This window comes from Limanda limanda, chromosome 15 (genome assembly GCF_963576545.1).
Source record: "Limanda limanda chromosome 15, fLimLim1.1, whole genome shotgun sequence".
Classification (NCBI taxonomy): domain Eukaryota; kingdom Metazoa; phylum Chordata; class Actinopteri; order Pleuronectiformes; family Pleuronectidae; genus Limanda; species Limanda limanda.
Window position 1 is genome coordinate 12,729,853 of NC_083650.1, and position 14,597 is coordinate 12,744,449.

Genomic DNA, 14,597 nt, shown 5'->3' on the forward strand with positions numbered 1-14,597 from the left:
AGAATGAAGGTTCTTTTCCTACTTTGTTATGTCTCCAGAGAAAGTGTCAGTCTGTTTGGTCCAAACTGAAATAATGAAATCAGCCTCAGCTATAATTATGCAAATAGGCAAACGTTAGCATGTTGATATATAAAGTATAAATATACATATATATATAGTCAGTTAGCAAGGGATGTAACCATAAAATTCATGTATTATTTCAGCTGAATACATTTACAGTATGTAGCCAAGTTCCAACTGCTCCAGCTGTTCTGCCCTGACCTTTGACCTCTGTGGAGCAGATAAAGGTTTCTCAAAGGAACCCAAATGTTTCAACAGCTTAGTGTCTCGACTTAATCCCGTTACATAGTGGTGTGATTGATTTACAAGTTAATATCAAGTTTTGTGATAAGTCACAATCCAATGTCCTCTCTGTCTGTATTGCTCTGGTTACTTTACACTCAAATACATATAAATCTGCTGGCTGCAGAGGCTTGTCAGTCAAGATGCTGAAGTTTCTAGATGGAATGATCGATAAGACTTTTTGATGGTGGTGGCTCAGCAAACACACTGGTGAAAACAAACAATCATGTTAAAAAAAGTGACTAACTTACTGTTGTACATATTTATTATGAAGCAGCATCACATAGCAAACAATGTTTTACCATTTCCAATTGGATGAAACATCACCGTCAAGGTCCCACTACAATGTCAGCAGAAAAAAAAAGTATGAAAAAAAAAAAAAATCAACCAAACGCGAAGAAAGCTCATATCCAGCAGAAAAGCCTTAGATGTTAAAGTAGTAAAGAGAAGAGATACAGTATTTACAGAACAAGACTAAAAGCAGCAGACTACTGTACAACTCTTAGCTACATTTACATTCTCACACAGGTAGGCTGAATTTCCAGAGAAAAATAAATACACATCTGATTTCTATTACATAACCTTTTTGTATGTCTTAACCCTATTAAAATAATTTTGTATAATCATAAAAATCTGAAACAGTATATATACATACATTTGATGCAAGTGTGTTTTAGTTTTTTACAACACACACATGCTGTTTTGCATTCTCTTACACTTGGACTGCTTACCGCTCTGAGCCATACATTTGGTCTCTCTTCACATGCGTGTTTAAAATATTTTCTACAGTGTTTACTCATTTAAACTTGTTAACAGGGTTTCCGATGAGCTCCGGGCACTGCTCCTCGCCTTTTCCGATCCTGTCGCACTTAACGAAGAGGTCGTAGTTGATCTTATCGGTAAGGACGCTGTCCTGCTTGTACTGCGGGTGCGTCGAGACAAACTCCCTCATCCACTTGGCCATGGTCATAAGTTCGCCTGTTTCGGGAAAAGACAAAGTTATGCTCAGACTTAAAGCTGCATGAAGAGGAAAACTCTCTCATGGTTTAAAATTAAGTTTAAAACTTTTTGGGGATATTCACCTGAGGCACGCTTCTTGATGAGCTTCAGATAATTCAAAATGGTGCACCTGGTGTCAACGTCAACTTCCATGTTTTCCAGATAGCAGTTGAGGATCGGGATGAGCCCTTGAAAAACTCCCTCCTGGTGACAGAAGAAAACAGAAAAAAATCCTGGTTTTCAAACAAGATGTTAAGTCGAGAGCCACACTCTCAGCACTGTGAGGGTGTGCTAAGGCACAGCTGGGAACAACACTAAAGTCGGCCATTACTCTGACCAGAGTGTTCAGACTTGTTTAAATTTAGTAACAAGCACTGCTAGCATCATAAGCACAACATTTAAATAGCTTAAATTAGCTCATTTCTAACCAGTGAATACTCTAAGGGACTTTGCAGCCATTTTAATAATAAAAACGTTGATATCAATTTCTCAAAACAAAGTTTACAAAGTGCTTCACAAATAATACAATTTTAAAACATAAACATTACATGAGACAGAAACTTAAGCATGTCTACCCATTACAATAATAAAAGCTAAACATATATAAAATCAGGGATAAGCTTTGATTAAAAGAAAGCTACTGACTCAGCCTGCTGTATTTCCTCAGGCAGCGTGTGCCAGATCACCTGAATCGGACAAGCTCTTTCCCCATTAGTCTTCCAGATAGTCTGGAGCAGTTAAAAAGACCCTTCCTGAGGGTCTCAGAGGGCAAGCAGGGTTGTATGGGGATACTATGTAAATCTTAACCCTAACCCAGGTGGAAAAATACCTTTCCAGTAAGAAGTTCCTGTTGCCTTGGAATTACACCACGAATGTCTTAATGATATTACATGGCGATCCATCCAGTAGTTGAAGAGAAATTTCAGTCTGGACTAGAGAGTTGGACTGATCAACATGGGGCACAGATATCATGAATACCAAGTCAGGTAATTTAATACAAGATGATTTTCACCTTTCCATTGATGATCGTGTCAATGCTCATCAGCGTGTACTCCTCATTATCGCTTCCATCAGTCTCCATGCCGTTCTGAGCAGAAGAGGCGCTGTCAGGCACCGTGCTGCAGCCTATTGTTGGACGTGACAAGTTTACCAGCTGCTCTCATCTGATCAACTGACCATGAGCATTGGGGCGGTTTGTTTCACTCACCTTTGTAAATGTCCTTTCTGAAGTAAAACATTCCCTCCTGGACTGCATTCCTCTTCTGAGCCTCTTTCATGTTTTCATCCACCTAAAGACAGAAAAGTGTGTTCTGTATTACAGAGCTGAAGGAGCACCCTGATGTCAGTTTAATTTCCCTTCATATAATTGGTAGAATCATCAGTGGTATTCACCTTTGACAGAGGGATTAGGAAGTCCAGTTTATAAGACAGGATCACTCTGGTCAGCAGCACGACAAACACCACGTACGCAGCGTTTTCAAAGTCAGTTAACTGCACCTAAAATCAAAACAAAAAACATTTAAATAAACTCACTGTAAGTTTATATGTACTACTGCGTCTTTAAATATAATCCAAGATTACAACTTTAGGTTGTGTTGAAGCTGTTTATATTACCTCCATGGGGCGAAACTCAACTCTCCAGCCGATGTCAGAGTTCGGCGGTGGAGGTTTAAACCTCATCGTCTGCCAGTTGGTCGACTGGAGGTTCTGCAGGTGATGCAAGATAAATATTCAGATATGCTGAAAGCAAGTCTGCAATGTCGGCTCCCTTCTACCAAGCAGCTTAAGGTAAAATGGAAACTTTACCTCAAAGTGATCAGACTCGTTTTCATCATCGAGGTGTATTTTCTCCTCGAAGACAGAGAGTGGATCTCGGATGAAGAGGTGCGCTATGTGTTGGGCCAGCAGTTTGTCGATACCTGCACACAGGGAGATGATTAATCATATCATCACTTTACAAGCATCATGGATTTTCACTGTCAAGTTGTCATTTATTTTACATATTCCTATAGATGACAACATTGATGTGTTTTCAGATGTATCTCCCCCCCCATCTTTCCAGGATACCTTACCTGCACTGAGCAGCTGTTCGTTAATCTCCGTGTCTATCGTCAAATCGATGTCGTTGTACTTTTCGCCACAGCTCGACAGGTAGCTGTCGATGGAGTCGTATCTCGACTTGAAGATCCTGTATTTGCTGTTTTTCAAAGGCTGCAGGGGAAAAACTAGGGTTAGTAGAGGCCAAATTAGGTACAGCATATTCCTATGAAGTCTTTGTCTTTTGACTCAAACAGTTTGCACACTATCGAGAAGCTTTGGTTTTTTCAGCTCCAGCTGCTCACCTTCAGCCCGCGCTCCTCCGGTGTCCTGTCGTCCACCGAGGCAGAAATAACTCCCCATCGACAATCAATATCTGACACATAGCCTCGGTAGAAGGGAGAGGCAGCACTCAGCGCCATCTTTAAAGAGGAGAAAACAATTTTCAGTAGAAGTCATGGGAACAATAAAGTCAGAGTCCGTTTTCTTCATCAACCTATTTTAGTTATTTATTTTGAAAATATATAAACTTTTGTTTTTTTGTATTAACAGTCACATTTAAAGAGGTACTTTACTTTTTCTGCCGGTATTAAGTTTAAAAAGTAAAAGTGTTCCCATAGCTAAGCAGTTGAAAAAGACTTCTGAACACATGTCCAACTGTAGATGCCGGTGGCGTTGCACATCTCGGCAAAATTTCTTCAACTACACCATGAGACCGAGCCTCTAAGATTGTCAAATGATTCCCTGGATTTATCAACAACTACTTCATGCACTTTGTAAACTTGGTCACAACCTTGAGGAGGATCTTGTCTGGCTTTATCAAGGCTGGAGGAATTCTACAAGGGGATTGTTTAAATGCTGTTAAAATGTAACTCTGTAGTTGTTGGCATTTAGAGACAATGTCAGACCCTTAAAGTCTTAATCGTTTTATACATAAAATATATTGTAAATCTACATAGTTAGAGTCCTGCTGAAAAAGACGTGACGTAATGAATCATATTATACAAGCGGAAGACCATGTTATAGTTTCTACTCACCACAATGGGGCAGAAAGTTGCTAGTTGGTCATAGAGGTACCTGGCCTCATCGATGCTGCATGCCTGGAATGTAACCTGCAGCAGCACGATAAAAACAAGGCTGAAGTACAAAGTAATAAATAACTTATTGGGATTGTAAAGTAGAAGTCACACAAAGCTTAACAGTGCAGGTTACATCACCCTGTCTTAATTGCTAGAAACAAAAACATTGTTAAAGGGCTACAAAGTCTCTGGGACGCCACACTGGTCCATCGTTTCTGTTCAGTACCTGCAGGCAGCAGTTGCCCATGCCAAAGCCCATGGCGTCCATGTAGATATGATCGGGCAGAGCCGCCCTCGCCCCTTCGCCGTCGTCCTCAGGAAAGTCCTCCACAAACGGAGATGGAGTGCACTTGTCTTTGAAAACTGAAACACAACATGAAAAGCGAATATCTTAAAGAATAGCATTTATCAAAAGTCACAATCTTACTGACATTTATTTAAAAAAAATCTTTATTTCATGATAACTGGTTGTGATAGTGTTGATATTTTAAAATTAACTCAGACTTACTTGGCACATTAATCACAACCTTCTCTCCTCTTCGGTGACGTATGTTTCTGGTAAGGGTGCTGAAAAAGCAAATCCATGCACCCACAATCATTTATCTTCGACAACAGCAAACTACAAAGTATTTTTTGCTGTATCTATAATGCAAACATACACTCATGCTGAGGTTATTAGCATGAACAAATACCTGAATCTTGGGTGACTGTTGATGGCTTCATCGGGGAAAAACAGTGACTTCGACACTCCCTTCTCCACAGGAGTTGGCCTGTGCTCTGGTTGGGTGAAACCTGGGCAACCTGACCTGGACAGAAACATGCAGGAATATTACATTTTCTGGATTCCCACTCGTGTCCATAAATCATTTTCATGGACCTTTTCAGAGATAATGAATCTGGTTTGACAGAAAAGGTTCACAACATGCACTAACATGTTCTTCTCTGTGGAAGTCAGATTTAAAAGACATGCAATCTATAGCTATGGTTTTAAAGAAACACTTTAGATTATACGCCACTTATTTATCTATATCGCCTCCTGTTTTTTTTAAATTCTTGCTTTGTTTTAATACCGTTTTTCCATTTTTATACATTTGCATCATTGCATTTTATTTCTAGGTCTGGAAAGTGCTATGTAATCCTGAATCCTTTTTTTCTATAAATCTATAAACCATTGCTGCCAGGTCACTGATTACTTCCTTTTACAATGACTTTACGTTCCTAAATGTGCATTTCAAATTAGACTTGAGTTTACTGGGATAATTATTAAACTCTTATCAGTTTACTAGACCAAACTTTAGCCCTTTTACTAGTCTTTATGAAGCTAATCACACTCATTGTGAGGTAAACCTTTTCTTGTCATTATATATGGTCCATTTTACCTGGTGAAATAGTAGCCAGTATTTAGCTGGTGTGAGGTTCTCATTGATTTTTCTGACCTTGACTTCCTGTTCATTATACACCAGCTCTCTATACAATGACCCACACAAACCTTAAATCCAAAGTGAATATAAAAAGATAGCAAACAAGCCAACTAACAACCAAACCAAAGACCCTGACTAGACCAAGGTCATATTATTCAAATTACAGTGCCTTACACCAACAGCTGAAGGATATTGTAAAAGTATTACAATACAGTGCTGACATAAAATAACTAATTGAACGTTAATATGATCCTGAATTTTGGTGCAGCTCAGAATCAGGGGTCAGATCCAGGATTTTCTTTTTCCACTTTCTTTACCATTAAGAGAGTTTTTTCAACGTTCTTGTATAGAGAATAATTCATGGATCTTGATGAAGAAAATCAGACATGTTTAGGTGAGTGATAGTCATGAGTGTGTGCATTTTGGTGCAGATCAAACAAAAAATCCAGATGTAGTGAATCTAAATGTGGTTTCATAAGGAGACTGTTTGCGGAGGTATGCATGTACGCTACACATTTCTATAGTGGTTTTGAAGGAATGTGATATTTTATTAGATGAATCACTTGATTGAAAATTGTGTAAAGAAATTTGAGGTAAGTGCAATTATACTTTTCCTGCAAGGCTCTAAATCAAACTTTCAATCTGTATTGGTTAGTTATACCAGTGTGAACTTGCGTACCTTGGAAATGAGGTGATGGTGCAGAGGGTTTCGTTCTGGCTGAGGACAGATGACGCCTCTCGTCGTCTCTTCCCCATGTTGCCCTCCACAGTGTTGAACTCTGACATGGTGCCGCCGTACGGCTGCCCTGGAGTTCCCTCAATCATGTAGCTGCCGTACTCTGGCCTCCAGAGCGTTGGGTGACTGGAGGGATATAAAAGGTGTTGTGAAAAGGTTAAACTTTTATCAGCCAGCACGAAAGAAGGCCACAATAAAATAGGCTCACTATATCAATAAGCTTTCTGATCAAATAAACTGACCACTTTCACCTTATTGTATATAAGCCATAGTCTTGGCGGGATGAGCTAACTCGACGTATTTGTGCTTCAGAGCGTGCTCGGGGGTGTGGGCGACAGAGGGGCAGTAATGAGGAATGCATCGGCTCTACTATTCCCACTGTCACTGGTATTTACCCTGGGTGAAGTTGGCTTCACAGATTTACATAGACGTCATAGGCAGAGAGCAAGCTTAACACTCATGAGCTTGTACAAACACATTTCCACTGCCTGCAGAGAACTACTCTTGAAAAAAAGAAAGTTACCACAGTTTTGAAATGCAAGTTACATTCCTATGTGGAGCTTTGACCCGTATATCACTCACAGCCGTCCTCAGTTAAATTAGCTTTAACCTCAAATATACATTCTGGACATGTTGGAATTAATCGACCAAACTACTGTAAAACTTTCAACATCTTACTATTACTACTTACCTACTACTATCTATGAGTGTGGGCAATTTGTTGCAGCTTAGTTGGGTTTAAGGAGACTGTTGGAGCTTGGTGAAGGAATGTGCTCTGCCGGGTTACTTTCTAGTTTATCATCTGTGCTCTTTGATCTGACTTTGAAGTGCACGTATGGGTCTGTACACTTCTAGTGAAACTCTTGCAGTTCACAAATAATTCAGGTCACCAGCTTCAACAGTTGTTTACTCCGGGGATAAATAAATTCATGTTTAGGCATGAAAAAGAGGGTGCAACAATTGTTGGGCTTAAAGTGAGCACTATCACTACGAATGGTAAGAATTAAAAAACATAAGATCAACACACCAGTTGATGCTACCGTGAAGTTTTTTTAAGTTATATATAGATAGAGTAGTAAAATAAACAAGTTTATGGAAGCATAAACTGGTGTGCAGTCGTCCTCAACATCTTATTTCCGTCTCTCCTGTCTGGCACCTAACGTTTATCAAGTTGAGATAAGCAGGTTTTTAATTATTTTCGATTTAAAAAAAACAACAACAACTCATATCATCAAAAACTCTTCAATCTTGGCTTGTCTCGACTTAGACTAGGTAAAGGCTTTTAATAATTCCTCAGTATTGTGTTAAAATGACTCAAAATTGTGTGTAGTGCATCATTGGTCACATGCAATATGAACGATGAATGCTGACTTTGAAAGTCAAATGGAGAGTCAGCAGTATTCAGACTTATAGGCAAATTCTGTGTGTTTGCCTGGAGGGAACTGCTGCCTAACTCTTCTGTTCTCCACTTCCTTCCATTTTTCACTTGTGACTCCTGAAACACATGTGACCCTTTACAGGTTGTCAGAGCTCAGATTGGAAAGTTCATCCCACAACAGATTTCTCTTTCATGGGTGGTTTCATTTGATTTTGTAGCTTAAAGAAGCACCAAAATAAAATAAAATAAAATAATTTATTTATTTATAGTATATTATTCATCTGTTCATACATGGGCCGCTGTGATGCGTCTTTGCATAGGCAACATAGTTGGAGTTAGTCCACTTACAACAACACAACTATTATGGAATGCCTTTTTGGCGGCGGCAACAACAATCCGCTACGACATGTATAGTGTGTTTTGAGATACACCTGTCTCTGTTCATTTGATTCAGAATTCAGGGGACCCTCATTTGCAAAGTGAGCAACAAGTGGAGTACAAGAGAGCACAGAGAGTGACAAAGGATAACGAGGAGCGGCCGTAGAAGGAAAGTAGCAGAGTTGTCTGTCAGCCAGACACTATTATCTGTTTTGTCTGTGTGTCCTTCAGCCCCATTTTATCTGTTGGTACTTGTAGTGTGGAATTCACTTATTGAATGTCATTCAGATTAAGAATTTAATTATTTATATATCTGGCCCATTAAAAACAAGGTGGAAACAAAATTGTAACCACAAAGAAAAGAAAATATCCCTTGTTTAAAAGTGACCGTATAAAGACAGCTACAACTTTAAAAATGTGTAATACATCAAGGTTAATGTTCACACGTGGGCTGTGGAAAGCTTACATACTTGGGGTTTATCTTTTCACCCTGGTCTTGGAGAGTTTCCAAAACATCTTTGCCATTCAGGACGAGTCGAACCTTCTCATCCTTCTCATCCAGTTCCACCAGCATGTACTCAACCTAGAGACAAACATTTAACATAAAAGAGAACAAACACACGCAAGATTACATTACAGTCAAACACTGCATTCATATACAAGTCTAACTTCATACACCAGACGACAGCAAGCAAACCAACATTTTCAAGATCAGACTGGGACGCCATCACATCAACTCCAATCCACCAGTCATGTTTCCTTGACTTTGACTCTGCTACCCCTGTAATCCCCTGTCTGAAAGAGGGATTAATCTATAACAACAGCATTCCACATTGTTCCAAATCAAAACACTTTGTTGGAGCTTTAGCACGCTGACGTTCTGCAGGACTGGTGTTGGGCAAAAACTAGTAATGCAAATTGTTGTGAAGGTCATGAATTAAGAAAAAGAAAGAGTCACGACAGGCTGGATAACAGGTTTGTGTCTCGTTAAAATGCTGCTGTGGGTGCAGCAGGACATTTCACTCTGAGTGTTATCATGATTGTTAAAACATAGATCAGAAGTTACATCTCATTCTTTATGGCAGACAAAGTCCTGTATTTCGTGAACATAGTTGCGATATTTCGGTCAAATCCTCTGCAAGGGTTTATGTGAGCAGGACCATGTGCAGTGTCAGCGCTGTAAAAACTATAAGCAGCAGAAAATATGTATAGCCCACGTGGGTTGCAGCTATTGTAGATCAAAACTGAAAACGCTTAGAGTTTTGTTTTCAAGATTTCAACACAGCCACATATTTGCGACCATCATATCCCCACCTTTGAAGCTGTGTTGAGGAATTTCATGTATAAGATAATGTGTTGATAAACTGACAAAACAAAGTAATGATCAGGGTTTTAACTTGGACTACACTAGGTCTGGATGGGGATAATTCCATATCTAATTATCACACTATTGTGCAGCCTTCAAAGACCTTATTGAAATCGGAGGAGCTGATTTGGTCACATGAGAAATTCAAAGAACTGAAATTGCATGCGTCTCAGATCCTAATTAAAAGGAGATATGGGCTAACAATGTTTGAACTTTTTATGTGTTCCTTCAAATGGGTCACAGCAAGTAATGGTTCTCATATCATTTTAAAGCTCTTTGCCAGTTCCAGATTTATCAAACCGTAAACTATCACCAATATAAAAAAATAACACAATTATGAGTTAATAGAACAGTTAAAGTTGAATTTAAAATACCATTATAATTAAAAAATGTTCAAATGTTCACCAGAGTTTTACTACAATATTTAAAAAAAGACATACTTTACAACTAATTTCCCAATAAACAGATATGGACCTGAGTCTGAAATAAAGCCAAATACTTTGTATTAGTAGTTTAGGAATTAGTTAATAGGAAGCTGAATGATTGGTAATACTCAATATAAATATGAATTTAAAAAAAGGCTGTTACATAACCATTACTAAGTATGTTAGATAATTGATGGATAGTTAGACATCGGCCCTGTGTAGTAATATTGAGACTTTTAAGAATTGAATGAGCCAACAGTGTGTAATATATGTGTTATCACAGGTGTTGTAACAGAGAGCTGTTTCACCTGTAACAATTGATTTGACTATTTTGTTCTCAATCAGCCCTCAGGGCCTGTTGTATAATGGAGACATGCAAACACAACATTGAAAACTGAACTATTTAAGCATTATGTGTTTAGCAAAAGTTTGCATCATGTAAAAAATGTCAATGACAGCGAAAGAACATTTAAACTGCAGCTATATTTGGGTTAAATGCATTTTTCTTGCATTAAGAGCAGAAAAAAGTTTCAAAAGTGAATACTAAAGCACTATTACATCATGGGAAGAATGTTGACGACAGCATTGATCACTGTATTAAAGCCAAATTGAGAGCAGAAGCAATTACATATTTTCAGTATCAAGACTACAGAACTGATGTTGAATGGAAACATGTCAACAACAGCAACTTGCTATTGAAAGGCGCAACTGTATTGAAGCTGAAGGCTGTTCTTCCTGCATTGAGAGTTGAAGCATTGTGGCATAACGTGAAAGCAACATTGAAAGCTGCAGTTGTATTTAAGATGTGTTTCTTGCATTAAATACAGTTTTCAGCTTTGAGATCAGACGAATCCTTTTCTGTATCAACACACCAGCCCTGTTGCATCATGCAGACGCCTCATGACCCACCGAAGACACACATTATTATGAGTAACAGCACCAGAGGATATGCATTCCCACGTGTGAGATCAGCTCAAAGACAAACAACAAAAAACACACAACTTCTCACCTCATCGCCCCACTTCAGCACGTCCCTGTGCCGCTCCTTCAGCTTGTGGTAGATGTTGAGGAACTGGATGATGCCGTGTTTCCTGATGTGGTCCGCATACTTCTTGGTTTCCTCCCAGTTCAGCGGAGAGCCCTGTGACAGCAGACCCATCGCAGGCACGCGTGGAGCCGGAGGCTGCGGTCCTGCCTGTCGTCACACTTTCAACCTGCACACCGATACGTGAGCTAGCTAGCTGGTGTAGCCTCGCACTGGGCTAGCATGGACTCCGGGTCCGGACGGAGGGTGGCGGGTGTGGATCGTGAGGCCGGGGTCGGACGCCTGCACCGGCGGAGCTCGCAGTCTCTGGGCGGCTGTTGGCGGAGTGTCCTGTCGGTCACTCGGCCCGGCGTTCAGGAGGAGCAGGCCCCGGCGAGTCGCCTGCTAATGACCGGTTAGCTCGGGACCGTATGACACCAGCACCCCGGCTGGTAGCGGGGTATTCAATCAAACGATTTACCGGGTGGAGGGTGGAAGCCTCGGCTCCGTGGCAGCAGCGTGAGGCCGGTGTGTGTGCACCCCGGGGCGGGCAGGTCTCAGCGGAGAGAGCCGGTCCGTGGGTCGGTGCTTCAGAACCTGTGCGTTCTCACGGCGCTGCGCTCACAGTTCAACACAGCGAGGCCACGCCCTCCCGGCTCCGCACATGTGACGTTGAGCGTGGTGACATCACCGTGACTCAGCATTCTCCGGCGCTGGGTCCTCCCCCCTCCCACCGGGCTGTCAATCAGAGTCAGTAGCGGTGGAAAGTGGAAATAAGAGAAATTGCACGGTAAATGTAAAAATTTGCACAAATGGACAATTCACTGGGAACCACAGAGCAGCCCTGGCGGTGTCACCTTGAGCAGAAAAAGAAAAATTATATAAATTCACAATTTTTATAACAATATTTATAACTCATTCCGTACAGAGTAATATTTCACTTTTTCATTTTGATTCAAAAAAAAGTAACTACCACTGGTGTATAAAGTACTTGAAAGCCATACTTGAGTAAAAGTACAGATATCTTACTTTAAAGTGACTTCGGTAAAAGTAAAAGTCACCCGTCAGAAAATTACTTGAGTAAAAGTCTTAGAGTCGCTCATATTAAATCTACTTAAGTATCTTGTGTTGAAATGTACTTAAGTATCAAAAGTAAAAGTACAAGTACCAAAATTAAAAATGCTAAGTGCTTTTTATAGTAGGCCTATACAGACACAAAACAACCCAAAATTGTTCTCTTCAGGATTTATTTCAACTGACTGAAAAATTATAACAACAATAATGTATAATTTTACAAATTTTGAACCCAAGATGATGAGGTTAAAATAGTATTGGACAAGTGGTATCTGAACTTCTAGAGACAACAAAGAATCAACACAACAGAATAAACAAGTGCCTCTTGAGTCTATAGAACACTAATAGACCAAAGTATAACCACTAAAAAAGTCTGTAAATATAACTAAACATGGACCTTTCATCAGTAGCAGAAGTGATACACAATGCCCCTTATGATAACTCAGCAAAGGGAAACTAGGCACACAAAATAAGATAGTTTCTCTTTTGTTAACAGCCTGGACAGTGCTAGTACAGAGAAGAAAAAAACACTGGACACAGTCTGGTTTTGCTGCCAAATTTCAGACCGAACAAGGAAATAAATAATTGAAGACCAATGTTTTTTTGAATGCTAAATTACATCTACAGAGTACATCCAATCTTAAGGTGCAAATTTGGTTACAGTATTTTGGTGACTTTATTTTGAAGTTTATAAATTATCAGTGTCTTGCTTGACGGCACTTCAACACTAAACTTTTGTGTCTATTAGCTGTATTTTGTAACTGCCTGTATATCTGCCCGCCAGCTTGTCCACGCATCTACATGTAAGCCTGTTTATTTATCATTAGACTATGTTCACTGAATGGGCCTGCGTTTGTGTTTGCATTTGTTTCCAGCAGGGTGACAATACACCTGTAGGGTATCTTGCCTGTAGGGACGGCAAAGTTAAGACACCTGCTTGAAGTTGTACACATTAGCCAGTTTGTACAATACATATATAAAGACTCAACAGCTTCTAAGTTGTGTTGAGTCAGCACAAAGGGCGACTAAGGATTGGAATTGGCAATATATAGATATATAATATCTTTGCAAAAATTACATTGGCATTATAGTGAGTGGAAAATTGGGCCTGATTACCCAGGGTTCCATTTGGCGAGGTCCATTAAAAAACCTTAATTGTGTGCGTGAATATGCAGTAGTCTACGACACTGTGTTGGTTGTGTTGTTTGTTTTTCCATCTCGACTTGTTTTAAATCTGTTTTTTTTGTTTACGTGGACGTGTAAGACAAAGTAGACATGGCCAACCAATGATAGTCTATTTGCCAACAGTTTTTGTTTAAACCAACTACTTCCAATATTTTCTTTAAGACAAGTTGACCACTTGCTGCTTCGAGTTATGTATTTATGTGCAGATGTTGACACGAAGCAGGAAAGGGAAAACAAATGTGAATCGAAAAAGGTATACCTTCAAAAAATCATTTAAAGTTACCTAATAAAAGCCCTCAAAAAGCCAATTCATTTGCCTGAATAATAATCCTTACAATTTCAATAGGGCCTCACGTCTGTCAGTGCCTGTCAGTGCTCTGGCCCTAATAATAAAGTATGCAGGAGCGAGAGAGCGAGAGAGAGGTGCGCCGTGCGTAATGGTGCACGTTCCGCCAACCTCCGCTGCTCAAGTAACGAGCCAGTTTTGAGAATGTAAGAAGTAGAAAGTACAGATATTTGTGCTCAAATTTAGCGAGTAAAAGTAAAAGGTCGTCAGGAAAATAAATACTCAGGTAAAGTACAGATATGTGAAAAATCTACTTTAGTGCAGTAACAAAGTATTTCTACTTCGTTACTTCCCACCACTGGTAACTACTCATATTGCGCTGTCCCGAAATAGCACATTTTGTCCAAACATCAGCTCTGATCCCGACATTTTCCTGAACCTTTTCTCCAGTAGGACACTTTCACTAATTTCCTTTCTGTTTTCCTCCAACAAACTCATTTACTTATTATTTCATATATGATAAATATTTGCAATGAAAGACTCACCCCCCCTGGTAGATCAAGTTAATACTTCATAATAATTGGTTTAATAATCCAGGAAAAATATTCAAAATGTAGTCTTTGTTCTTTTACGTCGTTTTACTCTCAACCTAATAACTATACAAGATTACAAAAAATGCGGCAAAACTGATTGTATAAGATTGTGGCAGCACAGTCATGTAATCTTTGTTTTTCAATCACAAACTCCAGGTATGAATGAATCATGTTCACAACTAGTGTTGCGAAATCATACCAAAGCAAAAAGTGACAGTAATCATGACACAGCATTCAACTTCTCCCTATATGCTCCTCAGAGGGCACGTGGTTT

At 39.6% G+C, this 14,597-nt stretch overlaps 1 protein-coding gene across 1 annotated transcript; it reads right to left on the reverse strand.

The window, feature by feature from the left end:
- Positions 1-589: 589 nt before the first annotated feature.
- gclc (glutamate-cysteine ligase, catalytic subunit) lies at positions 590-11,811 on the reverse strand. Its single transcript, XM_061086733.1, has 16 exons — positions 11,171-11,811; positions 8,841-8,953; positions 6,558-6,740; positions 5,150-5,263; positions 4,966-5,024; positions 4,684-4,820; positions 4,416-4,490; positions 3,684-3,800; positions 3,414-3,552; positions 3,148-3,260; positions 2,956-3,048; positions 2,734-2,838; positions 2,549-2,630; positions 2,354-2,466; positions 1,425-1,545; positions 590-1,320 (listed from the first exon to the last, which is right to left on the reverse strand). The coding sequence occupies exons 1-16, from the start codon at positions 11,318-11,320 to the stop codon at positions 1,139-1,141; spliced, it is 1,896 nt and encodes a 631-aa protein (XP_060942716.1). The 5' UTR covers positions 11,321-11,811; the 3' UTR covers positions 590-1,138.
- Between the last annotated feature and the right edge of the window lie 2,786 nt (positions 11,812-14,597).

Bases quoted from the DNA above. Each gene is read 5' to 3' on its own strand.
- gclc (XM_061086733.1), bottom strand. From the start codon at position 11,320: ATGGGTCTGCTGTCACAGGGCTCTCCGCTGAACTGGGAGGAAACCAAG. The intron at 5,025-5,149 runs GTATTTGTTCAT...TTGCTTTTTCAG, and splicing joins AACAGTCACCCAAGATTCAG to CACCCTTACCAGAAACATAC. The intron at 2,631-2,733 runs GTGAATACCACT...TTCTGTCTTTAG, and splicing joins TCCTAATCCCTCTGTCAAAG to GTGGATGAAAACATGAAAGA.